This window comes from Zymoseptoria tritici, chromosome 7, assembly GCF_000219625.1.
Source record: "Zymoseptoria tritici IPO323 chromosome 7, whole genome shotgun sequence".
NCBI classification, from domain to species: Eukaryota; Fungi; Ascomycota; class Dothideomycetes; order Mycosphaerellales; family Mycosphaerellaceae; genus Zymoseptoria; species Zymoseptoria tritici.
Genome location: NC_018212.1, coordinates 706,215 through 733,015, shown reverse-complemented (window position 1 = coordinate 733,015; position 26,801 = coordinate 706,215). Strand labels below are relative to the sequence as shown.

Here is a 26,801-nt window from a genome sequence, read left to right as displayed (position 1 = left end):
GACCTTCACACTTCTTTCCGCGGGCTGAGACTTCCTCCACCTTTCCTCCCGTATCACGACTTGGCATATACAGCCGTCAATAGCCAGAACGCTTCTAGACGCCGATATCCACCAATTGTTGCCTGGGTGAGCCGTGCGGCACGGCAGGAGAGAAAACAGAGAGGGCTGTGAGGCGACGCTCCGTCGTTGTGGTGAGACTGGTTTGTGAATTGGAACGATTTGGACAGTCGTTGCTTCGTTCATTGACAAAGTCCATACTCGTGGTCTTGTGAGAAATCTTCACGCACAGGAAGTTCAGGCGACCATGACCACGTCCTGCCCGATTCGCAGTCGTTACCATGTGGCTCGTACAGTCCATTTGGCTTGATCAGCTGCTGGCATTGCATATGCCTCTTTCATGCATCTCGGAATGCAAATACAAGACCAGGCCGTCCGGTGTCCAGGGCAACCATCGACCGTTTAATGTATCAGCCCTGCCGATGAACGAACGTTGCGCTCAACTGTACACCGTTCCCGCCGTTGGCCCAGCCAGCTCGTCACACTGTGGCTCAAATCAGCGAGGGTGACCGCTCCACTGCTGAGTCACCTCTTCCGCTCTTCACAAGATACCTCGATCTCCTGGAGCAGGTGTCTGAAGCTCAAAGGAGGCAGAAGCAAGCAAGATCTCTGTCCAGCGAACCAGCGCACTCCGAGGGCTGATCGAGCTTGAAAACAGCTCCGCACGGTATGCATGTAGCCTAGCATCTTGAGCGCATCCACAATACATCGTGCTAACGCCAGCAGGCAGTCCGCATCATGCTCAAAGGGTATGCCCAAGCGGAGACCTAGCCAGACCCAAGTCCTTCAGCCCCCAGATCTGGCCGACGAGTTCCTTCAGGCATACGACTCATCACTCGATACAGCCCAACCCATACCACATCCTCCATCTCGACCAGAAGTCAAACCCCGGCCTCACGTTCCAGACCACAAACTCCAACCCGCGTGGTAGGTAAGCATGTCTCACTTCCGCCGGTCAACCTCACCTCCGTCAAGGACCAGCGAGTAGGGCTAGGAGCTCATGGCCTCCATATTCGATCTCAGTTTTCGGCGAGGTCGGTCGGCAGTCGATTCCACAGAGAGCGATAGACGGGACGTGGGAAGGTGAACATTCACAACGTGGTTGCGGGAAGTGAAGCTTACGCTTCCTGCTTAGTGTGGTTGTTCTGGAGTCTGCATGTGAGTGTCGAGATGATGTATGTCGCGATGTGATACTGGCCGTGAACATCTTCCTCGCTGAACACGCTAACATGCCATGGTACGTGTATGGTTACGGAGGCGTGCTAATACGGCTATGGAGTTGATCAGACAACCGGCCTGTACGCGTAGATAAGCTGGCATGTCATGATAGCTGCACACGTACCGGTACGATCATAGAGGCGTGTATGCCAGCGTCCTTGTAAGGCTATTCACTTCGATATGCCAGCGTAGTTGTACGGGTAAACAAGCTGGCAAGCCAACGTAGTTGTGCGGCAGTTTGAGCGTACGGGTAGAGCCATAGAGGCGTGTATGGCAGCGTACTTGAACACTTAAATAAGCTGGCATGCCAACAGACTTGTACAGCTATTCCACCCGACATGCCAGCGTGTCTGTACTCCTACATAAGCCAGCATGGCACCGCTTCTGTCCGATTATTTGGACATACCAGTACCGCTGTATAGGCGTGCATGTCAGCGTACCTGGCAACTTATTCAGACGTACTAGTACAGCCATATAGGCACGCATGTAAACGGACATGTGCGCACAGTGTACGCGAACGCCGCCACATGGTACAAAGTCGGCGCTGGAAGAAGTCGGATCATTCGCTGCATTTCATCTCCTGTAAAGACTGTCGTGGTGCACGAAATACCATACACATATGGCTAGACTCGCAATCTTTGGGTATGGGGCCGAAAATGCAAGGTACCATGATCTTGGTCGCAACGCTGCATGCGGAATGGAGAAGACGACGAGACTGATATGAGAGACATCCTTCCTCGAAAAACGTTCGTACGGATCAAGAAAAAGTGTTGGTATTCATTTTCCCTTTTTTTGCTTGCTTTGTTTGCCCTCGACTCCCACGATTCCCAATGACAATACAGAAATTGGTGAGAGGAGGGAGAGAAAGATTCTCATCGTCAGGCCGCGCTCCCATCTGAAAACACACAAAACACACTTGAACGCACACGCCAGCACCCGATAAGGGCGCGCTCGCTGATGACTTCATAAAGACGTGCACGCGTTTAGGCGGCGGGCTTGGACTCCTCGGTGGCAGCCGCAGCGGGCGCCTCGGCAGCGGCCTCGGGAGCCTTCTCCTCGGCCTTGGTCTCGCCGGCAGCAGCATCGGGCTCGGCGCCGTCAGAAGAGGTCCAGAGGGTGAGGTTGTCGCGGAGAAGCTGCATGATGAGGGTGCTGTCGCGGTAGGACTCTTCCGAGAGGCTGTCGAGCTCGGCGATGGCGTCGTCGAAAGCCTGCTTGGCGAGATGGCATGCGCGGTCGGGAGAGTTGAGGATCTCGTAGTAGAACACGGAGAAGTTGAGGGCGAGACCGAGGCGGATCGGGTGGGTTGGGGTGAGCTCGGTCTGGGCGACATCGGTGGCGTTCTGAAGTGATGGTGAGCATTTGTGGGACGTATGCAGTTGTGTCAGATCAGTACATACCTTGTAGGCGTCGTGAGCAGCAGTGGCAGACGTCTTGCGCTTCTCACCGGAGGCGAACTCAGCAAGGTAGCGGTGGTAGTCACCCTTCCTTTGACATTGTCAGCGTGTCATTCTTTCGCCAACCGATTGTATGCACGCACATCTTATGGTAGAAGACCTTGCTCTCGCCAGTCTCGGCCTTGGGAATGAGGCTCTCGTCGAGCACATCGAGCACATCTTGGCAGACCTTCTCCAACTCGGTCTCGATCTTCTGACGGTAGTCACGGATGATGCCGACGTGCTTGTCCGAGCCCTTGGCCTCCTCCTTCTGCTCGATGCTGGAAATGATGCGCCACGAGGCACGGCGTGTGCCGACCACGTTCTTGTAGGCCACGGAGAGGAGGTTGCGCTCGTCGACAGTGAGTTCACCGCCAATCTGTTGTGTGTGTCAGTGGTCGGATCGCGATAACAGTCGACGGCAATTGCGATGGCAGTCGGAGCGGGAGGATGTAGGTTCGTTTTGGAGGTCATTTGGAATGGTGGGAGTGAAAGGGACCTTATCGGTGGTCATATCGTACCTTTGCGACTTCCTATTTCGACTTGTCAGCTGCACGTTCTCTCGCCTTCACAGTCTTCGACTCCATACCTTCATGTAGCTAACCATCTCTGCAAAACAGGTCAGCAAATCGCTCCACGACTCAAACAGTGGAGCATGACGTACCATCGTAGCGCTCAGCCTGCTCACACAGTCGTGCGAGGAAAGTCTTGCTGCTCGGGTGTCAGTGAGGGCGCGCGCGTGCGGACGCGAAGCTCTCGGAGGTCGTACCTCTCGCGCTGTGGGCATTAGAAGTTAGCGAATTGAGGCTGTGAGAAGGTGATGGCGCGAGGTGGTTTCGTTGAGGATGAGGCATGCGCAGCCACGCGCAATCACCTGAGAGAGGGGTAGGGGCAGCGACGTACCTCAGTAGCCATTTTGCGGGTTGGTCAGGGTGTGTCGTTTGGTCGTGTGTTGTTGATGGATCGGATAGGGGAGCGGGGTGGATAGTCGCGGTGGTGGTGGAGGATGTTGTTGATGTAAGGTGAGAGAGGTGTTGCGTTTCGAGATGATGGAAGACGGGAGGTCGTCGCCAAGAGCATGTGGCACAAACAGAGAGCAGCGCCACACTTCCGCGATGAGTTCAGCCACGGGCAACAACTTGAATCGCGCGCACGCAATGGCGAACAGTGTTGTGAATTACGTGCAATTGTTGAGTACTTTGGTTCCTTGCACCGTTCCAATGGCATCGCGACTTTCGGGCAGGTAATCACGTTCATTGTTGTCAGCAGCGAATGTGACTTCCGGCCAGGTCTTTGCAGCTATCAATACACCACCTGGCAGGCATGACGTGGCCAGCATATGACCACGACGGGATGCTGACAGGCACGTGAGGGAAAGTGTCGTTCTGTGGACAGGAGGAAAGCTGTCGTGTGAGGACGACGAGTTGGTCAATGACTCGATGTACCAGTACTACCAACAGAGACTTTCAGTGGCAGATGCCAGAGTCTTCTCAAGGACTAGGCCAAGGACAGCGTACTGCAACTGTATACTGTGTCACAAAGGTCATGTAGCGGTACACTATCCCGTAGACCGATCAAGCGTATTCCTAAAGTGTCGTGGTCCGAATGAGAATAGTTCAAGGAGAGTTCACGCCAGCCGCGGCGAGCGACATGAACATTGAGTGGACCAGTACTTGCAAAGTCGATCCGAAATCTTGATACTGCAACACACATGCTGCCCTCAGCACATCACATACATAGACACACACCAGACTCGCAGAAGTTCAGAACTGCACTCTAGTGTACAACAGCGCTAGCCACTGCCCGCATCCCGCAAGCAGAAGCTCTCCCACATGCTACCATTACCCTGGAACATATGCAGAGATAATGGCATCGCACTAGAACTTTCAGCCTCGCAGCTGCTCCTCAGAGCAACCAAGACTTCACCTTGAAATCCTCTCTCTCTCGAATCTCCGCTCATCTGAACCCACCATACATTCCCGTCGGCTGCGCCATCACACCATTAGGCTGCTGTCCAATCGGACCCTGTGTCAACATCAATCTCGACTGTCCGAGAATAGGACCCGTGTCCTCTTCCTTCTTCTCCGACGCCTCGCGAGCTTTGCGCTCGTCGTTGTCGCGCTTGAGCTCGCTGATGGTGGCGGCTTGCTGCGACATGAAGTTGATCATGAACGGCATAGTGAAGTCGGTGAGATTGTGCCGCCATGAGATCTCCATGACGGTGTGGAGTGGGATGAGGTCGTAGCAGGCGTAAAGCATGGATGTGTAGCATTCTTTGCTGCCGATATCGACGAACTGTGAATGATGTTAGTGAAAGATACACGGGACGGAATGATATGACGGGACTTACGTAGCGAAGGAGCTCCTCGACGACCTCGGTCTTGCCCGACATGGCGGCGGTCTCGATGGCATCCTTGTAAAGCTTGTCCTGCTTCGAGAGCTGGATCGATTTGTCCCATCGCTTGTTCTTGCGGTAGATGTTGGCAGCGATCTGTCGGAAGAAGACAAGATCGTGCTTCTCTAATCGCTGGGCAAGGGCGACAGCCTCGTAGTTGTCGAAGTTCTGAACGCTGTCGCGGAGCTGCTTGTGGTCTTCCTCCTCAATGAGCAGGTCGTTGATAGCGTCGTTGACTGCGCGCTTGTTCTGGCCTTGGACGTTGAGCAGGAAAGGCTTGATGAGAGGAATATTGTCTGATTTCTCGAACATCTTGACAACGCGATTGACATCGATCCGGGGAGTGAGAGCCTGGAGAAGATCGGTGATGAGCGACGGCTGTTCCTGGAGGTAGAAGTTCAACGATTTATAGTAGATTTCGAGGTTAGCCACTTTGACGATCGTCTCCTTGAAGGTCTGGTGCTCCCAGGCATCTGCAGCTCTCTCCATCATCGCCAGGGCAGCGTTGTCGAATTCGTCGTAGTGGGTATGCAGGAACACGAGCTCTCGCCAGAGGTGCGCATCTTCGACGGCCTTGATGACCTTGGGAATGTTGATGCGCCCCCAGAAGATCCGTAAATGGTCCATCACTGAATGGATGTCAGCAGATGTGTCAAACACGTAGGGGATGAGGAAGGGGGTTCTATCTCCGTGATCCCGCTCAAACTACGCTGCATGACATGCACCTCAGTGGCTTGGTGTGGGCACTTCGAGCAGGAGAAAGGAGGTAGATCTATCTCCATTGTCCTGCTCAAGCTGCACGGCAGGAAGTGCACCTCAGTGCCCCGGTGTGCAGTTCGAGCAGGAGAGCGGAGACAGTCTATCTCCGAGACTCCACTCAAATTGGACAGCACGCATTGTACCTCAGCAGCTTCGTGTGTGCAGCTCGAGCGGAAGAATAGAGGTGTGTCTATCTCCATGATGCCGCTCAAGCTGCACGTCACGAAATGCGTCTCAGTAGCTTGGAATGTGCAGTTTGAGCAGGAGAACGGATCCATGCCCTCCATACTTGATTGCTTACCTTGTTCGGGGTGATACTTGCTGAGCACGATAGCCAAAGAGGTAAAGACCCCCATGTGCGCTAGAACAGTCGGTCAGCATCTGGTAATATCATACTGAAAAGGTGTGTACTTACCTCTCTCGAGACCAAGGCCGGCTTCGAGCAGGCTGATGAGTTCGTCAAAGTATCCATTTCGCTCGTACTGCTTGACCAGATCATCCAATTCTTCGGCGTGGACGATGAGGTTCAAACCACAAATTTGTGCAAGTCGGAACTCCTTCTTGTCCACACATGCCTGGTTGACCTGCTTCCAAACCTTGACGCTGTTGGCCTTGCGGGCGCAGTCGACAGCGGCTTGGTAGTCCTCCAAGTGCACGAGAGTCGTGGCGAGCTTGGCCCAGTTGTTGATTGACGAGAAGAAGATCTTCGCAGCCTCGTGCAGACCCTCAGCGTACGCCTTGTCACCCGACTCCTCGATGTTGGCGACATTCGAGGCACGGAGGAAGTCCTCCAGCTCGGGAAGCTGGTTCGTGCGAGCGTAGGCGAAAGCAAGTGCGGTGTCGACGGCTGGTTCACGAAGAGTCTTGCGCGCCATGCGGAGGTACTTTATGAGGTCGTCATCCTTTCCTGCGTGGGTGGCAGTCTCGATGACCTCGAGATGGTTGGCAGGGTCTTGTGCGCGGATGTACGATTCGACAGAGTCGGTGACTCGTAGTCCATCAAGCTGAGCCTTAGCCACCTTACTCCAGACTTCCGGAAGGTCGACCTGTTCTGCGTATTCCTGAGCCCTGTCAATAGACACTACATGGTCAACCAAGACGTTGGCCGCCTCGGTGTGGTTCTCGGCCTTCTTGTGAATGAGGAATGCCTCCTCGTACATGCCGACCTCGATACATTGCTGGGCAATATCATCAGGGCTGTACTGGTCAAGCTGCTGGATGTAGTTGGCAACACGACCGCGATCAGACTTGGCGGCAGTGAGCATCAGCAAGTTCTGCAAGTTGGCGTTGTCGCTGAAGGTCGATGGCTCCAAAATGATCTTCTCGAGCAGCTCAATCAGTTCCACGGGCATGTCGGCATCAATGAAAGCCTTGACCGCGATGGACACCTTCTCAGGATCCTGGCTCTCGGGCACAGCGGTGGAGATGACCTGATCCACGAGTGATCTGCGGTGGATGTTGTTCTCAGACAGGACGTAAGACCAGATCTCAGAGTCAGCGCGAGTGATGAGGTATCGTGCTTGCGCTCTGAACATGGCGTTCTCGTTTGTGATGCTGATGAGTTCAAGATCGTTCTGGCCTTTGGTGTAGGCGATGCAGGCGAGGTTGGGATCACGCTTCTCACAGTACTTTCCAACGATCAGCGTGTCATACATGTCGTTCTCCTTGAGGAACTTCTCCGGGTCGTTGTTCGAGTCGATGTAGATCTTGGCCAGGGCATTGTAGACAGCGACTTGTTGGTTGCCAGCCGCCAAAGTCTGCTCCAAAAATGGGAGGAGAAGCTTCAAACGATTGCGGGATTCCACCTCAGACACAAGCTCGTCGATGGGTATCGATTCTGGCGAGACGGATTGCAGCAGGTTCTTGATGATGCTCTCATCACAGTCAACGTCCAAAAGACCGCCAATGACACCGGGTGTACGAGCTGGATTGACTCGCTGAACGTAGACCTCAATCGACTTGAACTGTTGGTTCTTGTACAGGTATAGCACAAGATCGTGGACGAAGTTGAATCGATCGCAAACGATGATCAGAGGCAACTGCTCGGTCAGCTTGGCCTCCTTCAAGAAATTCTTCACCTTTTCAGGATCGTAGTGGTTGCTCTCGCGACAGATACGCTCGACTTCTTGAAGCTGCCCCATTGTCGTTGCAGCCTCGATGTACTTGAAGGTGACCTCGTTGTCTTCGCTCAAGTTGACAATGCCGCCCAGGTAGAAGTACAAGCCCTCTGCTGTGCGGTACTTCTCGAGCAAGTCGATGATGCGAGTCGGTCCGAAGAGGTCAGAGAACTTTTTGCTGATGTTAATGACGGCTTGAAGGTTCTGGCGGATATTGACCTTGAGCATCTCGTCGAGGCACTCTAGTGCGAGGTCCACGGTCAAGCGACCAAAGTAGTTGATGAGGAACTCTTCCGGAATCTTGTCGGATTGGACAATACATCTCTTGATGCTGGCGGGATCCTCGTAGTGTTCCAGAGCTCGGGTCAGAAGGCCTGCATTCTCACAAAGCTGGGCAATGCGCGGCTTGTCGTAGTGTGAGAACATCTCATTGCCGAGGATAGCGTCCGCGACTTGAGGCGCATTGACCAAGTTCATCTCTAGTAGTCGTGTCTGCAAGTGGCCTTGCTCGGGCTTGTTGGCCGAAAGGACGTCCAAAAGGAATGCCGTTGCTTGCTGAACCATACCCTGTGCTTGGAAGATGTCCACGGTACGATCAACATCGATCAGGCTGGCGTCCTCTTTAGCAAGAGCTGTGGCGAATTCGGCACCCTTCTCTGGGTTGACCCGCACAATGTGCTGAAGGAGGGCGTTGAAGTCAGGGGTGTAGCCAGCAGAGCGAGAGTATGGCAAAATCTGTTCGAAGTTGCCTGACTCTGCCATGGCAGCAATGACCTTCTGTGATGCGCCAGCCTCCTGATAGATCTGTTGCGCGAGCGCGACATCGTGCAGGCGAACGAGATCACCAAGCTGCTCCGAGCATCCAAGCTTGCCCTCCTTCATCCACTTCTCAAGCAGATGCTTGCGGTTCTGGGAAAGCACGGGTCGAGCAAGCTCAAGAGTCTCGTGCTGGTTCAGCTTGCCCTTATCGAGGAGCATGCCAAAGTATTGCAGGATGACCGAAAGCTGGCCTTGCTGCTGAGGTACATTCTTGAACTTCTCAATGGTTGCAGGTGTGCGGAGGAACCCTTGTGGAGAGTTGGCAGCAGTCTTTGCAGCTTGCTGGTAGTCGCCGGAGTTCAACAGCTGATCGAATCGTTGCTGGTATAGTTGATCCGCGCCGGGAAGTCCCGCTCTTGATGCCAACTTGTAGGCCAGCTCCGCATTCTCTGGGTTTTGCAACAAGTATGGAATGATCGTGCTCTCATCCACGCTGACAGCCAGAACTTGACCCTTGCGGTTCACGCCAACAATTCCTGTCCCATCCTCATCACCGGCCGTCGTGAAAATCGTATCGCTCGAAATGCGGTTCATAAAGATGGTCGTGCCGGTCTCGAGATCGTAAAGGTGGATGAAGCCGTACTTGGTCACCAAGTAGATGACCTTGTACTTCGACGAGACTTGCATGGCGACCGGGAAATCGTTCGTTGCCTCTGCTGGGAAGTAGATGTCGACAGCCTTCTTCTGGAAGACTGGATTCGGCGCTTGGTGATCAACCTCAACGATGTGTAGCTTCGCGCCAGTCGCTGAACGGTTGGCGAAGGTGAAGAGCTTGGTGTCCGCTGGCGCATCCTCCATTCTGTATGTTCCAAATGCAGCCGCATGACCCTCAATGGCTTGACTGATACCACGCTCTTTCGAGTATAGCTGCATGCTACCAACGACACGTCCCTGCTGTTGCGAAATGCCAACCACGACCATCCACTTCTCGTCGTCCGCAACGCGATAGTTGATGATCTGACATCCTGACAGATTCTGATTGCGTTCGAACATCTTCCGAGGCGAGACTTCGGATGGATCGAAGATGTTCCAGTGGTAGACACTGGATTCCGTGACAAGGCCAAGAGAGCTGTCGTCGAACCACTTCCAGAAGACCACATCCTCGGACATTGTGGTGCTCTTGATCTTGCTCTTTTGTGCCAAATCAAAAATCTGCAGTGTCTTTCCACCCGCCTTCAGGGCAATAATCTCCTTGCTCCAATGCATGATGGCGCTGTCGGCCTTGATCGGCCGCTTCATGACGCTGTTTCCATTCTTGAGGTTGACGATGAGAACTTCCGGCTGGGCATTGTCGTCGACTTTCTGCCGTATGCAAACGTAGTGATCGGATTCGAGGGTACACGAGTTGAAGCCTATTGAAGGTTGCTGTTTGTTTATGTGGTTAGCTTCTGAAGAACGCAAGCCTGTTACGGGCCAGTGCCAGGACAGGCAGAACCGCAATACGCACCAGAACTCCCACGGATGTGAGTTGCAGCAGCTCCGTGAACTTGATCGGTAGCGGCGCCATGATGAGAGCTGAGCTGATGGAGCTACCTCATCCACTGTTTCTTTGGGCGCAACGCTGCTGGGAAGCCTGGGCGACGTCCGCGCGACCGGTCGATATCGCGGTCGAATTTCAATGGCCTATTACAAGGAAGTAAGGAGCGGATGAAAGTCGTCAGGACGTGGATGTGGTGTTGTGGGGTATGATCGCGAAAGGAGAAGTTGTTCGAGCGTGGTTCAGCTTTCGCTGTTTCGTGGCCCGTTCGTCACATTGGCGGGCTGAGCCGCTGGAGAAGGCGCGGAGACGATCACGTGTTTGGCAGGAGCTCGTATTGGATTTTCACATGCTTCGACAAGCATTGACTTTTACACGGTACACAATCTGCGAGCGATGCTGAGATAGCCTAATAGGCGTGCATATCCACGGGCACATACTCTATCTGCCGGCCTATTGCACAGCTGGCTCACTCAAAACTTCATCACCACCGCACTACTCCACGGCACCTCGACGCTCACCTTCCCATTCCCATCCACAGCAACGGTCTCTCCTCTCGTCACATTCTGGAGCAACACGGGCTTGCCCTCGTCCAACTCATAATTATAGCTGTACCCATCATACGTGATGCCTGAGATAGCATCGCTCCCGTTTGCGATCAAGCGCTGCAGAGATATCTCCTTCCCCCCCGAAGACACGCCCAAATCGAAACTGTACGTCTGCACAGGGCGCGGGAAACCAGTGATATACTCTGCATTGTAGTCCGTGGCGTTGTAAGCATTGAGATTGATGACAATCATGCTCTGCAGCTCTCCTTCCTCGTACGCTGCGTACGCCGCCTCGAGCTCTGTCGGCAGAGGAATGTTGACAACGCTTGGGGCACTGCAAGTGAGATCACCGAGAAATGCGGCGACTGCAACGTTGCCATAATAAGGAGCTTTTGTGCCGATGGAGTCCTTGTCGGTGTCAATTGGCTGCCAGGATTGATAGCGGTAGTTGGTGCCCATGTGCATGTGCACGCGGCGAATATTGTTGGCTGCGCAAAGGAGGTTGAAGTCGACGGCCCAAAGAGCTGCGCCGAAAGTGTTTGAGAGACCCGGGCGGCCTTGTCTGAAGAGCGAGTTGTGCTCGCCGAGGATGAACGGAGTACCCGGAGCGAGATTGTGCAGTAGGCTTGAGGCGTTGAGTTGCTTGGCGATGGACTCGACGCTGGAGGTGTGGTTCATGAGTGTGCCTTGTAGTGTTACGCCTGGGGTCATTGCTCCACTGATGTAGCTGGGATTTGATCAGCCATGGCTGAATACAGCAGCGTGGTATTCGACTTACTTGTGGGAGCTGATGATGGGAATGTTCTTATCCTCATCGAGGCCAGCCGCCCAGGCGGTGCTTGGATCCAGGCTGTTGTTCCCTGTTCCGGCGAATGAAGGAGCATACCACTCAGGATGGCCAAGCTCGGGGCAGGATTTCTCCAGCTCAGCCCGAATAGCTCTCGTCCAAAACAGCCACTCTTGCACGTACTCTGACTCATCCCATGTATTCGCTCGAACAGACTGCTCGCGGAAGAGGTCGGGCTCGTTGCCGAGCTCCCAGTTAAGCAACCTGCCATCACCGAGGGCCTTGCAAGCATAGGGCACGGACTTGAGGAGACTGGCCCTGAAGCTCGAACTGTTCTTGCCCAGGTTGAAACCGTGTACATACTTGGTATGCGGCCAAGTGAGATAAGATTCGAAGTATGCAGGGCCGATCGTCAATGTCGTAGGGTAGTCCGCGGATAAAGTTTCATTGAAGACGCCCACGAAGGCCACCTCAAGCGACTCATCGAAGAAGGGAAAGTCTTGGGTGTTGCCCCCGACTCTGTATTGTCCGAATCAGCGAACGATCTCGAGCTGGGCAACGGCCGTTAACTTACCTGATATGGGGTTTGGAGCCCGCATACTTCGCAATATTGCTGAGCAAGTTATCTGAAAAAGTGTTCGGTGAAGTGAGGTTACCCGCAAAGTCCGGGAACGAACTGAACTCGATCGAGTACGACATGAAACTCTCGAGAGGCACTCCCGCGTTTGGAGGAGGACACTCGGGCACCGAGATCGGATCTGGTGATCCATAGTGGTCTGAGGCTTGTGGAAGCGCAAAGGCCAGCGTTCCGAACAGCGCGCCGATCGTGGTCACTCTTGAGAAGGCCATCTTGAAACGATGGAAGATGAAAACGTGCAAGCCGACTTACCTTGGGAATGTGCTTTATAGACCAGGCGAATGCATCTCCAAGTCGTATTCCCCGCACTCTCCATCCGTCTCCAGTTCTCCACAGCATCACCGCACGATCCAATTTGTCGTTCATGCGAAAGCTACGCCATCTTGCGTTACGCTGTGAATAATCGGCTCGCAGTCATTTCGGATGAAGATGTGCCGACTTCAAGACGGAGTGAAAGCTGCGAGCGACGAACGCTTGGCGACAGGGAAGTGTTATCCGTGCCCGCTGCTGCGATCGTGAACGACGTAGGCCGGATAGAAATGCATCGTCAATTGCACCGACACGAGGCCAATGGGCCCGGCAGATGTACGGGCCAAAACTCCGGTTTAGAGAAGAGGGGAAGTCAAAGGCTCAAAGCACAAGCCAGCATCGATCGAATGACTCGCGCTTTGGTTATATCCACGCAACCACGCGAGGAGCTGCGAGTTCACCCGATGCGTCTCTTCTCAGGCGAGGTGATGCTTGTGGTAAGGCGATGTGGGCTGTCAACGGTACGGTCGTTGCAATGGCAAGCGAGAGGCTCCGGAAAGTCGCACCTCGTACTCGTAGTGTCGTGTGAATTTCCAAGTTCTCACCGCCTCTCCAATGTGTTGCCGGGGAGGAGAGAAAGCATGTTCGACTGAGAAGAGACTTGGAGCAGCGGACTGCAGCTGTGATACTGTAAGGAGTAATACTGAGCCCATCATCAGCGGAACGGACCGAAGTTCCGCTGACGACCTCTTCAAATTTCTGAAGGCCGGCGACATTTTTCTTCTCTTCTGTATGGACTTACGTCCAGTGCGGCGGTGGGATTTTACGTTTCCCAATGTTACTCGTTCACCTTACCCGTGGTGCAACGCAGCGTCTATCCCTCCACAGACCAAACATATTGCATACTCGGCTGTTCAGCCAATTCCGACTCGAAGCCCTTCATGGGCCCTGACGGCGTGTTGACAGCCGTACAAACACGATCTTTTCCGGATGTCCAGCGTGCGTCTGATTCCATCTTGCTCTCGTCTATATTCGCCTTGTGGAGCATGGCGTCAGGACCAAGCTGTGGTCATTGTGCGGAGGCTTAGCAGACACCCACATGTCGAGCTGGCCGCATTCCTTGAATGCGGACCACAAATGTGAGGAGTAAGATCCTTCGAGACGACAGCATTAGATGCACTTTATTATCAGCGAGACGGAAAGCATCGCGTGTTGTTCGTGTGATGTCGCCGTGTGATGTCGCCGTGTAATGTCGCCGTCGATGGAAAATGTGAAAGACTGCGGAAGGCCCGTGCCGCGCCCTAGAACAAATCTCGCGTCGTTCGCACTCCGTCTTACTCGTCTCAACAACAGTCTACAATGTATGACACCACTCTTTTCGTTCGCGGACGCTGGCTTGGCTGATAAGCCGATCACTAAAAGATGACCACGGCAGGTCTCAATGTTGTCGCCTTGATTTCTGGCGGCAAAGACTCGTTCTTCTCGATCCTCCATTGTCAAGCGAACGGCCACAAAATTGTTGCCCTTGCTAACCTTCACCCGCCGGAACAAGATGACGGACCTGTCGACGATCTGGAGAGCTACATGTATCAGACTGTTGGGCATGCTGTGATTCCACTGTACGAGCAAGCTATCGGTCTTCCGCTATACCGTCAGCCGATCGCTGGCACTGCTGTCAATCAGGCGAAAAGCTACGGACCAAGCTCGACATCTGGCGCTCAAGATGAGGACGAGACCGAATCGCTTCTTCCACTACTGAAGAGAGTCATCGCCGCACATCCGGAAGTGAATGCAGTGAGCTCTGGTGCCATTCTTTCGGACTACCAGCGTACTCGAGTCGAATCAGTGGCGCTGCGTATTGGTCTGACTCCGCTGTCATATCTGTGGCACTGGCCCTCACTACCACCACACTCTCCAACATCACTTTTGGAGGACATGGCGGCCGTGGGACAGGACTCGCGTATTGTTAAGGTGGCATCTGGAGGCCTGGACGATCAGTTCCTTTGGTCCAACGTCGCAGATCGAAAGACCATTGCTCGCTTGTCCAAGGCTGCTCAAAGATTTGGCTCGCCGGGTGATGGTGCTGTTCTGGGCGAAGGAGGTGAGTATGAGACTCTCGCTGTGTATGGCCCTGCGTCCCTGTGGAAGGGCCGAATTGTCGTTCCCGATGATGGCTTTGAGAAAGTCCCGGGCGATGCAGGAAGCTTCTCTATGCACATCGCTCAGCCATCTGTTGTCTTTGATGATTCCTGCGCTACGGTCCGTGCGACGAGTCTGCGAATCCCACCTCTGCTCGACGCCCGATTTGAGGAACTCCAGAAGTACACATCGGTGAAACAGCAAGACAGTACGCCGGCGGTGTCTCACACACTTACAACTTCAAGCCGCACCGTATCTGCTAGCATCAACTATCAAGTTTCTCGGCATGGCTCCGCGGTCGTGATCTCTAATCTGCTCGGCATAGGCAACACTGCAGCCGAACAGACCAGATCCATCATGCAGCAGATGATGGAGCTTCTCACAAAGCAGGGTCATGGGCCGAGAGAAGTCGCCTACACAATAATCGTCCTCCGCGATATGGCTGACTTTGCGGCCGTGAACACCGTGTACGGCAGCTACTTCCAGCACCCGAACCCTCCCGCGAGAGTCACAATCGCATGCGCAGATGTCTTGCCTTCATCTTCGCTACTCAGCATCAGCAGTACTAGCGCTTCTGGACCGCGAGAAGGACTTCATGTCCAATCTCGATCATACTGGGCTCCTGCAAATATCGGCCCGTATTCCCAGGCGATCAAATTCTCGATAGGCGCCAACGATGATTTTCCTTCTGCTTCAGTATTCATCGCTGGACAGATTCCGCTCATTCCTGCTTCTATGGATCTCCCTGTTGGGGCAAATCTGTCCGATGAGGCGAAATTCGTACAGCAATCGGTCCTGGCGCTGCAGCATCTCGACAGAATCGGTATTGTGATGGGAGTAAAGCAGTGGACTTTCGGCATTGCTTTCGTTTCCACCTCTGCTCTGGTTGAGGTAAATTCCACGGGCAAGGCACGGGTAGCCCAACAACTGTGGGATGCTTTCCACCGTCCTTCGGCGCCAAAAGAAGCGTCTGCGGATGAAAGCGAGGACTTCGACATTTGGCATCTCAAGCACGGCGGAGGCAATTCTCCATGGCAAAAGAAGGACGCAGAGGAACACACCAGTTTGCTCGAACAGACCCGCAGTCTGCCTGCTCTTGTCGTCATTGGGGTTGATCAACTTCCTCGCAATTCTGCCATTGAATGGGTCGGTTGCGGAAGAACATTTGCAGGAGATGGAGATCCACAGCTGTTCCACTTGCAGGCATTGCTCCACTCTTTCCAGGGACGAAAACTATCGCTGTCTCTGCAGACATGAAGGACGCCTATCGGACCGGTCTGGCGGGATGGTCGATGCGGTGAAGACACTGATCCCTGGCTCGAACTGATGCAAACTCTGCGTTGGCATTCAACGTACGACAGCAGCTGCTACCAGGGTTTCTCACGTGTTGGGTTAGCAGTAGTGGTCTTGGTGTGCAGGTCGAGCATCGATTGCTGGCAATGTTGCCCCGCATCATTCTGTGCACGTCCACATCACCCCGCTTCCGCCTCAAGGGCGTCACATGGCTCCACTCGACCACCTTGCTTCGGACCACCTGCTTCAAGCATAGTCAGACTGGTCGATTCGTCTTCCTTGACATGCAACATGCGGTCAGAAGTGCACCCGCCGCTGCGAATGGTCGCATCGTCTCCCCATGCTCCAACTGTGACCGCTTATCGGACACATGCAGGGGCTCCACCGAAGCAAGATCTCCATAAATCCGGGAGACTTGTAGCACAGCGACTTTGTCAACCATGAGGGTGGGTCTAGCCCGAGGCTACCACTCAAGAGCGGACATGTAGCGATAGGTACCTACATGAGCTCTTTCTTTCTTGTGTTCGGTCTTTGCCTTTCCTTAGTATTCATCGCTACTATTCTGCAACCCTTTCCAGTTCCGCTCAATCACCATGGCACCTGATCTGAATGCCGTCGCCGGAGGCGAGAAGTTCGATTATAGCCAACCTGGAGCCGGAGGGTATGAGGTCAAACAAGTATGTTCCTTGCGAAAATCCAAATTGCCATGTCCAATGACTGACGGACGTGAAGAACATCACCTGGAGTCAGCGCCTCCACTGTTAGAACCGCACAATTCACAGCCCTAACCTCACCTTCTCAGATGACCCAAACAACCGCAAGTTGCGGGTCCTGACGATTGGTGGTGGAGTCAGTGGTATCTTGATGGCCTACCAGATTCAGAAGCAATGTGCAAACGTCGAACACGTAATCTATGAGAAGAACCCTGACATCGGGGGTATGTAATGGTCAACATCAGCTCTCGAGAATCACTGACTCCATACAGGCACATGGCTGGAGAATCGCTACCCTGGTTGTGCGTGTGACATTCCCTCTCATGCATACACCTACCAATTCGCTCTTAATCCCGACTGGCCACGTTTCTTCTCTTACTCGCCGGACATCTGGAAGTACCTGGACAGAGTTTGCAACACGTTCGATCTCCGAAAGTACATGACCTTCAATACGGAAGTCATTGGGACTTACTGGAACGATGAAAAGGGCCAGTGGACAGTTAAGCTTCGGGAGACACGACCCGGGCAGGAACCCAGAGAGTTCGAGGACTACTGTGACCTGCTTCTCCACGGCACGGGCATCCTCAACAACTTCAAATGGCCGGAGATTCCAGGTCTGAAGGACAAATTCAAGGGCAAAGTCCTGCATACTGCTAGATGGGAGCATGAATACCAGAAGGACCAATGGAAAGACGACCGAGTGGCCGTAATTGGCTCCGGAGCCAGTTCAATTCAGACTGTGCCAACGATGCAGCCGCACACGAAGCACTTGGACGTCTTCGTCAGGACCGGTGTTTGGTTCGTGCAAATCGCCAACAACTTCGGCCAGAACAAGGAGTACTCGCAAGAAGAGCGGGACGAGTTCCGCCATAACCCCAAGGCGCTCGTGGCCCATGCCAAGGACATCGAAGACCAAGTCAACGGCCTTTGGGGAACGTTCTACTCCGGCACAGACGCACAGAAGGAAGGACAGGAGCTCTTCCGCAATCGTATGGCCGAGTTCATCAAAGATGAGAGGCTGCTTGAAGGCTTCACACCGAAGTTCGGGATTGGCTGCCGTCGCATCACGCCAGGTGATCCATACATGCTTGCGATTCAAGAGCCGAACGTCGATGTGCACTTCACGGCCGTGGAAAGCTGCACGGAGGACGGAGTGGTAGGCGCAGATGGCGAGGAGCGAAAGGTGGACACTATCCTATGTGCTACCGGCTTCGATGTCTCCTACAAGCCTCGATTCCCGATCGTGGGCAAGAACGGCATCGATCTCAAGGTTCGGGACTATTTCCATACCCTCGAGACCGAATGCATTTGCTAACTTGCTATAGGACAAATGGAAGATCTGTCCAGAGAGTTATTTGGGGTTGGCGATCCCAGATTTCCCCAACTTCATCACGTTCATCGGTAAGTGCTCACCATGAATCCAGTCTCGCCAAACCTAATCAAGAACCATGCCACTGACAACTTCGTGCTGCCAACAGGTCCAACTTGGCCCGTCGAGAATGGTAGCGTTATGGGTCCACTGCACACAGTGTCCGACTACGCCGTCAATATCATCAAGAAGATGCAGAACGAGAACATCCGGTCATGGGTACCTAAGCAAGAAGTTACTGATCAGTTCAATGACCATGTCCAAGTAAGTTCAACAGTGCTCTTGAGCTTTGGAAACGTACCGCAGACTGACCTACCCTACAGGAATGGATCAAGCACACAGTCTGGAAGGAAGACTGCCGCTCGTGGTACAAGAACAATGAGACCGGACGTGTCAATGCCGTCTGGCCTGGTTCATCTATGCACTGTAAGCCATGCCGAACCTGCATCTGGCACCACCAGCTGCTAATATACCAACCTCTCTTCAGACCAGCAAGTCATCAAAACCCCTCGCTACGAAGACTTCAACATCGAATACTTCGACAAGAACATGTGGGCCTGTTTGGGTATCGGCTACACAGTGGAGAACCGCAAGGGCCCGGGCGAAGCCGACAACAGTCCATACTTGAACATCAACAACATCGATCCGAAGTGGCTGGCGGCGAATGGCGGAGATGAGAAGGTGTTGCTGAAGCAGGTTGATGAGGCGAATTCGGTCGCGAAGGGGCGTGAGAGGGAAGCTGGACCGCAGGGTAGCGCTGATCAGATGTAATGGCAGCATGTCACTGAATCTCACCGGGAGGAGGCAAGGCGATGTACGGGTAGAAGTAAGGCAGCAGGATCGTGTGCAGGAAGCGTGGCCGGGACCTTGTGTAGAGTGCAAGTACCTTAGCAGGACACAGCATAGGGCGTACAAGTGATGAGGCGGGACGGTACATTGATGATACAGGTGACTCAGCGGCACTCTTGATCGTGTAGTCGCTCTAGCGACCTGGTGTTGAGGATACAGTATCTTCTCGACACCATCACCAGAGCTTGCCTGTCCTGGCTGCCTGAACATCAGATCCATCCGACGCGCACTGCCAACAAAGCCAACTGACCACGCTGATGAACATGTCCGCGCCGAGAGTCGTCACAGCTGGATGGCTCGTCAACGATAAAAGCAAACCTTCAACAGACAGCCCAGCTCGCCGCACTTCGAAAACCTGCAGGGCAGTGGCCGCCGCACCCATGAGTCCCAGTAGCCAGCCCACATCTCTTGCTGACCAACGAGCCGGGGCCGAGGCATTGGTTCCCGATGTGCTCGAGGTCTTGGCCAGGGTCCATGGTACCAATAACAGAGCTCTGGCCACGACTACCACCGTCAGGATTTGGCTGCCGCTGCTGGGTGCCCACCGTAGAGCGACAAAGTACGCCAGCAATGCTGCTGGTATTTTGTTCCTGGGAAAAGTCACTTGGTCTGGCGGAGTTCGATCGGCTGGTGTACGCAGCAGAGCAAGGTAGAGCAGATTCTGGGTGAATGAAATCGGAAGTATCTGGGCGAGGGCGAAGAAAGACCATAGATCTGGAATGTGATGGCGCAGGCCTGGTATGTTGAGTATCAGCCAAAAGAAAAGGAGAGAGTACGTGAGAAGCCCAATGGCTATGAAAATGCCTACCTTCAACACTCAGGTCCACTGAAAGCCAGAATGTGACCAGCAAAGCCGATTGCGTGTATAAGTATTCACTGGGCGATGCAACGATCGCAGTTCCGAAGTCGAAGAACAGTGAGCTCGTCCACGACCAAAGTCCAACTCTTTGCAGAAATGCTATGGACAGCTTTAGCGGTACTGGTGGCTCAGGGATCGACCATTCGTTGAATGACCGGAACAGTACGTGGAGCATGTTGTACGACAACACGGTGAAGCTCAGCAAAGCCAGCGATATGTGCAGTCTCTCATGTCTGATGCGTCTTGGAGAGTCTGAGTTAGGGAGCTTCCTGATGGTGTAAATCGTCTTGATCGAGAGTCCCAATGCGGCGATAATATAGCTCCAGAAGATGAAAGCGCCGAGAGGATTGCTGGGTTGCATTGTGCTTCAGTCCGGCTGCAGGCCGCGTTCGAAGGAAGTCCTCCTCCTGGGCGCTTCTGTGAACGATTCAGTGTTGGTGCCGTTGACTCAACGCAAGTACGCGGTATTGTTCCATGTTGCTGCTTCGAAAATGCGATGCCGGAGCCGTGGCATTCGAACGTAGATCATTCTGACGCAATCATGGCAGACCCTGCAGCTACGCATCAGGGGCGACCTCTATGGACAACTGCCACACATTGGGCTTCCTTGAGAAATATCAAGCGTGGCCTGATATTGACAGGACCATCAAACTGTCAGTAGCGACATCGAGCAAGCGGCGCGGCGATTGTTCGCGTGCCTCAATGCTCCACGCAACAGTACCTCGTAGCCGATTTGGTAGCCGATCGGCGGTCTCTACGTCCCTCTAGCAGAAGCGAATGAGTTCGGCTGCATTGATATCGAGCGAGTGGTAGCGATTGGTATCGAGCCGCAGTCGTGATTGCATAGCCGTGGTTACATGAGCTGTCCGCGCACTCTGTCGGCCTCGGCCTCGCCGGGCATTCTTTCCATTGGCGCCAGAAGTAGTATTGTTAATTTTCGGTACGAGACGAGGGCTTCTTCCTGTCCGGGCCAGCACCACCGTGTATTTGACGTCTGGCCTCCAGATGATAGCTATTTCGCCAGAAAGAGCTCGAGGATTGGACGATTGTCGTCCAATCTTCACGGAACTCCGGCAGAGACACCTCGGGTCGCATGGCAAATCTCGGACACGCCCTGTCTCCGTTACAGCCCGGTGGTTATCGCTCTTCGTCACGTGTTATATTGATGCCTTATTTTCTGCCTGATCCTCAAGCTCTTCCACCAGTCTGATAAAAAGATTCGCTAAAGGGGCGCTTTTAGCAATCCTTAAAACCAACATTACTACATTACGTATATATATAGATATTATTACATAGATCTAAAGCGCAGGTAATTCCGAGCACATCTGCGCAGTTAGATTCTTAATGCGACGTTGTGTTGTAAAGATATTAATTTCTTAAAACTAACTACCTTAAACGCTAGCTTTACCCCCTATATACGGCTAACCGTATGCTTAATAAGGCAAATAACAACACCTCCAATTTACGTACAAGTTTGTTACTAGGGGTAACCGGACCTTGCTAAGAATTCTTTATATAGGGACTTCTATCGATTTCCCGCTCCTTTAGTCTTAAATAACTACCCTAGCCTAGACGACGGTAAGGTCTATTTTTAGCTCGATATACGAGCTCTATTAGAAGTACTAGACGAGTCGACTTTATATAAGGCTTATCTGCGCAACTGTTATAGTTAATTTACAACCTACAAGTTACCTAAATCCTTTACTAAGTACGCTAAGCCTTTACTAAACACTAACTCTTATACTACCTACTACTCTACGGACTTCCTCCGACCTTCCGTAGATATCCTTCGACCTTCCGTAGACATCCTTCGACCTTACGTAGACATTATAGCCGAAGAAGAGATACTAAACGCGCTATCTACACTACTATTAGATCTGTTAGATCTACCTCTATTAAGCCCGCCTAGAAGTAGAGGCCCTACTAGAGGCCCTACTAGAGGCCCTACTAGAGGCCCTACTAGAGGCCCTCCTACACCTACCGTTAAAGATAAATTAGAAGATAAATTAGAAGAAGAGACTAAAGAAGAGACTAAAGAAGAGAAGCTCCGGAAATAGTTCGAGCTAATAAGGAGTAATAATAATAACGAGGATACGCTAATATAGGATCTTCCTACACCTCCGGCAATATCTACTAGAGACAAGCGCATCGCCGAACGCGCGAAGAATCGCTAGCTAGTAAACACCGATAAGGAAGAAGAAGAGGAAGAGGAAGAGGAAGACTCCGATAAGGACGACATCGAGGACGACTAGGAGAACATAGACCGTTAGTAAGAAGAAGAAGATAAGGAGGAAGCCGGCGTAGACAGCGATAATAAAGGCGACAACGACGACGTAGTAGAGGCTCTATATAAGTACGACCGTATTATCGCCGCAATTAAGAAGCTTAAGTCTATACTAAGGCAGTTTATTGCTTACTAGCTTCGTAGTACCGGCAAGAAGGACAAGACGTACTATTGTCGTATACGGTTTATTTAGCGCAAGTTACCGGACGAGCGTCTAGTTAGTAGACGAAATATGCGTAAGGAGCTACGTAGGTTAGTTAGTACTCCTCTCTTTAGGAAGTATAAGTCTAAGTATTATATAAAGGAGGTCGAGCTAGCCTCTATAGTAAGGGAGATCGAGAAGCGAGCTCCGATATAGACGAGGTTTATTCGAGTAACGTTTACTAACTAGTTTATTTCTAACGACAAGCTAGCCGACAATACGAAGTACGATATATAGGGCCGGAAGCGCAAGCGTTTAATCGCTATTACTACGATTACTACCTACGCTACGGCGTTAATAGAGTTAGATTAGTTTGCGAAGACATTCGGTGTCTTCCTATATACCTCCGGTATAAAGCGTCGTATCGTAGACAGCCTCGCCGGCATAGGGTTGTCTAAAGGATATCGCACCCTATAAAAGGTCGTTAAGGAGAATGCTAAAGTTTAGGCTAAAGAGTTCGTTAAGCTAGCCTAGTCGTTGTAGTCGTTCTTCTACTATAATAACTTCGTACGTCCGTAGAATAAGAAAGCTACTTAGACGTATAGCACCGACATCGAGCAGAACACTATAACTTCTAACTACTACGTACACTGCCCTCGTATACTAGAGACCGGGCTTAAGACGAGTATGTTGCGTCTTAGCGTACTACTTAATTATACTCTCGTAACTCGTACTATTATGCGAGACAAGCATAAGAAGGCGCTAGTAATGCACTTTATCGATTACGCCTTAGGCCTTGTTTATAGCGAGGAGTTGTTAGAGGTTTTTAAGAAAGCCGAGTACGACTTCGAAGCGTAGAAGGAGTAGAAGCCGAGCGGTGTTAATACTAGTAAAGCTAGTAAAGCTAGTAAAGCTAGTAAAGCTAGCGTCGACCTTAGTGCCGGTATACTAAAGGAGCGCTACCTATAGCTATCGATCGATAAAATGGATCTAATACCGCTAACTAAGGTGCTCTCCGGGGCGATATTACCGAACGATAAGTCGTCGATTAAGGGCATAAAACTAGTCGTACGAGACATCCTTATTAAGAATGCCGGCTTTACGGAAGAGATGTTTAACCGCTTAGACTTCGACCGGTTAATAATTATAGTCGGCGATTAAATAATACGTATTCGCCTCGCTAGTACGTAGGCCGAGAATGTCGAGTATAAGAGGTCTTAGGATCGATACGACAAGATCTTACCTATTACTACTGTCTTCTACACCGGTCTTAACGCCTCGATTACCTACGTTAAGACGCACTAGGGTACTAATAAGAAGAAGGAGCATCTTACTAGTAACACTCTAGAGGATAACATAAGGAACATAGGTATGTCTAGCCTTACGAAGGACTCGCCGCACTTCTAGAAACTCCTATAGTTAATTAAGCGCTCGTACGCCGCTCGTATCGATTTAATGTTCCTCTAGCTATTGTTTAACGAAGAAGGTCTCCGGTTCGATAGCGATAAAGGTAAAAGTAAGACGGAAATAATCTAGGCTACGGTTGTAAAGCTTACGCCTACTAAGTACCTCGACATCGTCTATAAGATCGAGTAGATAGCGTTTATAACAGAGGCGTAGGCTAGTAAGGACGAAGAAGAAGAGGGTAGCGTTGTCGAGGATGTAGCGTTTACGAATAGCTACCGTCTACTACAGCAGATTTAGAACGTCTTAATCCTTCGTAAGGCGACTCGTAATATAGACGTTAGCTACCTTCGTCGTATAGTTAATATATTAATGCTAGCTTTCCTCGGTGCTAACTAGCTTAACTATAGTAGGGAGATAATCTATATGCGCTATCTCCTTACCGACGCTATCGCCGATAAGGAGCTATAAGAGAGTATGCTCGCTATAAGCGTTATAAATCTATCCGGCTAGTATAGTAAAGGTCTTAGAATAGACGAGCTTATCGAGCTCTTTAATAAGGAATACTCCGAGGACATAGCCGGTAAGGGTAATTCTACTTACGACGCCTAGGCTACTATAATAATTAAGGCGTAGAACCGTGTGCCTAGCCGTATTACTTAGAAGATTATAGAGAATAGGCTAGGCACCGAGCAGACTACGTATTATACGAAGAAGAGTATAGCATTCGAGATCCTTATATACGCTTAGATACTATAGAAGAATAGCCTTACGAAGAAGTAGTCCGGTAAGGGTAGAGGTAGTAAGAAGGGATTAAGCGACGACATCTATGCTATTAGAGGTCCGATAATCGCGCTAACGGTCGCGGCAATTAACGCTACGAACAAGGCTAAGTACGATCGTATTACTCGCAATTACGCGGACACGGTCGTTAATAGCGTAGATGCGTTAGACGGTGTAGACGGTCGGTAGCACTTAATCGATGTCGATTACGAGGGATTCGCAAACATTAATAGCGCTAAGTTTAATAAGTTCGAGACCCTCGATCTATTAGATAATTAATGCGCCGGTAGTATTAAGTAAGGGTGCGATAGAGTAATTAAGCGATTTAGCGTATAAATAACGAGGCTAGCATCTCGGTCGTATAATAATAAGGTTAATAGTCGACAATACGAAGCTTCTCGTTATAGATGTCTATGTCTTTAATTTCTACCTTCTCTTTCTCGTTAATAGTAGTAGCACTACGCCCTTAATCGCCCTCTTTATAGCTTAAAACTTTATTATTACCGCCGCCGCTAATATGTCCGAGCTAGATCTCGACGCCTTACTAGATAAGATCGTAGTAGATCTATAAGTAGCTTATATGTGCGATTAATAAACATAGCTAATCCGATAAAGCTCCGACTCCGATAAAGTGCGCGCTCTTAGTAGCGCCGCTTTACCTAACAACATTAGCTAGATCTTTAATGCGCCGCCGACTTCTCCTACTCCTATAGGTCTACTATAAACTCCTACTTCGTCTCGGCGCCTACGCTACATTAACCGACCGCGTAGCTTATTACTACTACTACCTCCTCCGACCGATCCTTAGGCGTTCCTATTAGACGATAAAGCTTCGGCACTACTAGCTCTACCGAGAACACTAGCCGCGTAGCGTACGATAGCACTAGCGGCAACGCTAACCTTATAGCGTAACCGTACGGCGGAGCTATACGAACCGTAAGAGACTAGTAAATAGTAGACAAAGTAGGTAGATCGAATTAGCTAGGATGCTATAAAGCTAGTAGAGCAGCGGAAGATATCGCACGTCGCGCGTATTAAAGAGTAGCTATAATATAGTATGCCTCGCAACCCGCGCTATAAGAAGTATATATTAAGAGAGATACGTAATAGCGCCGGCACTAGTCCTTATATAGTATATACTTACTAGGCTAGTAAGTAGTTCGAGGGAGGTCGTCGTACGGTTACGAAGTGCTCGAAGTGTCGTATTAGTAGTAAGAAATATAAATAAGTGTAGCAGATAGAAGTTTAAATTAAATATAGTAGGTTAAGTGTCTAATAGTGTTGTTCGTAGAGTCGTATTACTTCTCTATTAAGTCTATGTCTACTAAGTCGATGTCTACTAAGTCCTCCGCCGTATACGAAGTCTACCGTCTACGACGTCTAAAAGGATAAAGTCTAGCATCTAAAGTCTAGCATCTAAAGTCTAAAATAATAAAGTCCGCTAAAACGATAAAGTCCGCTAAAACGATAAAGTCTAAAACGATAAAGTCTAAAACGATAAAGTCTAGCTCTACGCTAGAGCAAAAGACTCCCCTGCCCTTCGGAGGCAGGTTATAGAAACCCGAAGGTTTACTTTCTCGTAACCGGGGACAGTTAGCGCGTAATGTACATGCCCCTTTTACTAACGGCTAGCGTTAGTTAACAATTTCCTAGGGTCTAGTACTACGAGTATCGCAAAGGTTACAACTAATAGGAGTTAGGGCGGACAACGCCGTAATCCCTAGGGCTATGCTAGAAGTAAAGTAGAATAAGGTCTTTTAAGCGGAGATAGGCTAGAACAATAGGTAAATGCTAGACTAATAGAAGCAGCTATAGTTACTCTATAAGGGAGCGAAACTAGCGGACTAAGTCCTAATTAGACAGCGGTTAAAGGTAAATCTAACTCCGGTAAAGGAGCGAAAGCGAGTAAATAACTCTAGTAGTAGAAGTTTAGTATAACATCCGATAGTAGCACCTAATTTACTCGTAAAATGCAATAGCGAGGCCGGATTATTTAGGCTAATACTAAACCCTATTAAGGAGATTTCCTTACAGCGAGGCCAGATTAATTAGGCTAACACTAAACCTAATAATATAGCTATTTACCCGTCCTAAGGTAAATAGGTATTGTTTGTTTGTTTGTTTTGTTTGTTTGTTCCATTTACGTCCTGTAGGAGTCTATGACTATGTAGGACGGCTGTCTCGCGACAGCAGTCTATCTATGTACAATCGTTGTTCTCTCGTATCTCTTGACCTTAGGGAAAGACCCGTGCCTAGGATAGTAGCCAGCTAGTATCGAAGGACTTTAAAGAAAGACAAATAAGGAAAAGTAAAAGGAGTGTAGGCTAGACGGTCTCGTCTTCGCCTCTTGCTAGGTGCCAGGACCTAGAAGCAATCTTTGTATCCGAGAGAAAGGTAGTAAGGTGTTTCCGGAGTTCCTTGTCTTCTACTATTTCTAGCAGAGATTGTGCTTGTCGTAGCGGTAGTG

General features: G+C 51.2%; 5 protein-coding genes across 5 annotated transcripts; 2 read left to right on the top strand and 3 right to left on the bottom strand.

Annotated features, from left to right (window-relative positions):
- Positions 1–2,258: 2,258 nt before the first annotated feature.
- MgBmh2 (Bmh2-like protein) lies at positions 2,259–3,720 on the bottom strand (the record flags this gene model as incomplete). Its single annotated transcript, XM_003850609.1, has 8 exons — positions 2,259–2,618; positions 2,676–2,763; positions 2,816–3,090; positions 3,233–3,244; positions 3,301–3,320; positions 3,376–3,422; positions 3,481–3,488; positions 3,615–3,720. 8 exons carry the CDS (start codon positions 3,624–3,626, stop codon positions 2,259–2,261), a joined length of 822 nt encoding a protein of 273 aa, XP_003850657.1.
- Positions 3,721–4,327: 607 nt separating this feature from the next.
- MYCGRDRAFT_110138 (clathrin heavy chain) lies at positions 4,328–10,308 on the bottom strand (the record flags this gene model as incomplete). Its single annotated transcript, XM_003850608.1, has 6 exons — positions 4,328–4,425; positions 4,682–5,006; positions 5,062–5,735; positions 6,167–6,226; positions 6,281–10,166; positions 10,249–10,308. 6 exons carry the CDS (start codon positions 10,306–10,308, stop codon positions 4,328–4,330), a joined length of 5,103 nt encoding a protein of 1,700 aa, XP_003850656.1.
- A 369-nt stretch (positions 10,309–10,677) lies between these two features.
- Positions 10,678–12,464, bottom strand: MYCGRDRAFT_73873 (uncharacterized protein; the record flags this gene model as incomplete). The annotated part of the gene is made up of 3 exons (XM_003850607.1): positions 10,678–11,553; positions 11,605–12,132; positions 12,188–12,464. Coding segments are annotated over 3 exons (1,607 nt in total), but the record flags the coding sequence as incomplete, so codon positions are not given.
- A 1,410-nt stretch (positions 12,465–13,874) lies between these two features.
- MYCGRDRAFT_73868 (uncharacterized protein) lies at positions 13,875–16,224 on the top strand (the record flags this gene model as incomplete). The annotated part of the gene is made up of 1 exon (XM_003851162.1): positions 13,875–16,224. The coding sequence occupies one exon, from the start codon at positions 13,922–13,924 to the stop codon at positions 15,893–15,895; it is 1,974 nt and encodes a 657-aa protein (XP_003851210.1).
- A 277-nt stretch (positions 16,225–16,501) lies between these two features.
- On the top strand, positions 16,502–18,815 carry MYCGRDRAFT_60715 (uncharacterized protein; the record flags this gene model as incomplete). Its single annotated transcript, XM_003851163.1, has 8 exons — positions 16,502–16,608; positions 16,664–16,676; positions 16,734–16,868; positions 16,917–17,914; positions 17,970–18,045; positions 18,123–18,277; positions 18,337–18,439; positions 18,501–18,815. 8 exons carry the CDS (start codon positions 16,525–16,527, stop codon positions 18,782–18,784), a joined length of 1,848 nt encoding a protein of 615 aa, XP_003851211.1.
- Between the last annotated feature and the right edge of the window lie 7,986 nt (positions 18,816–26,801).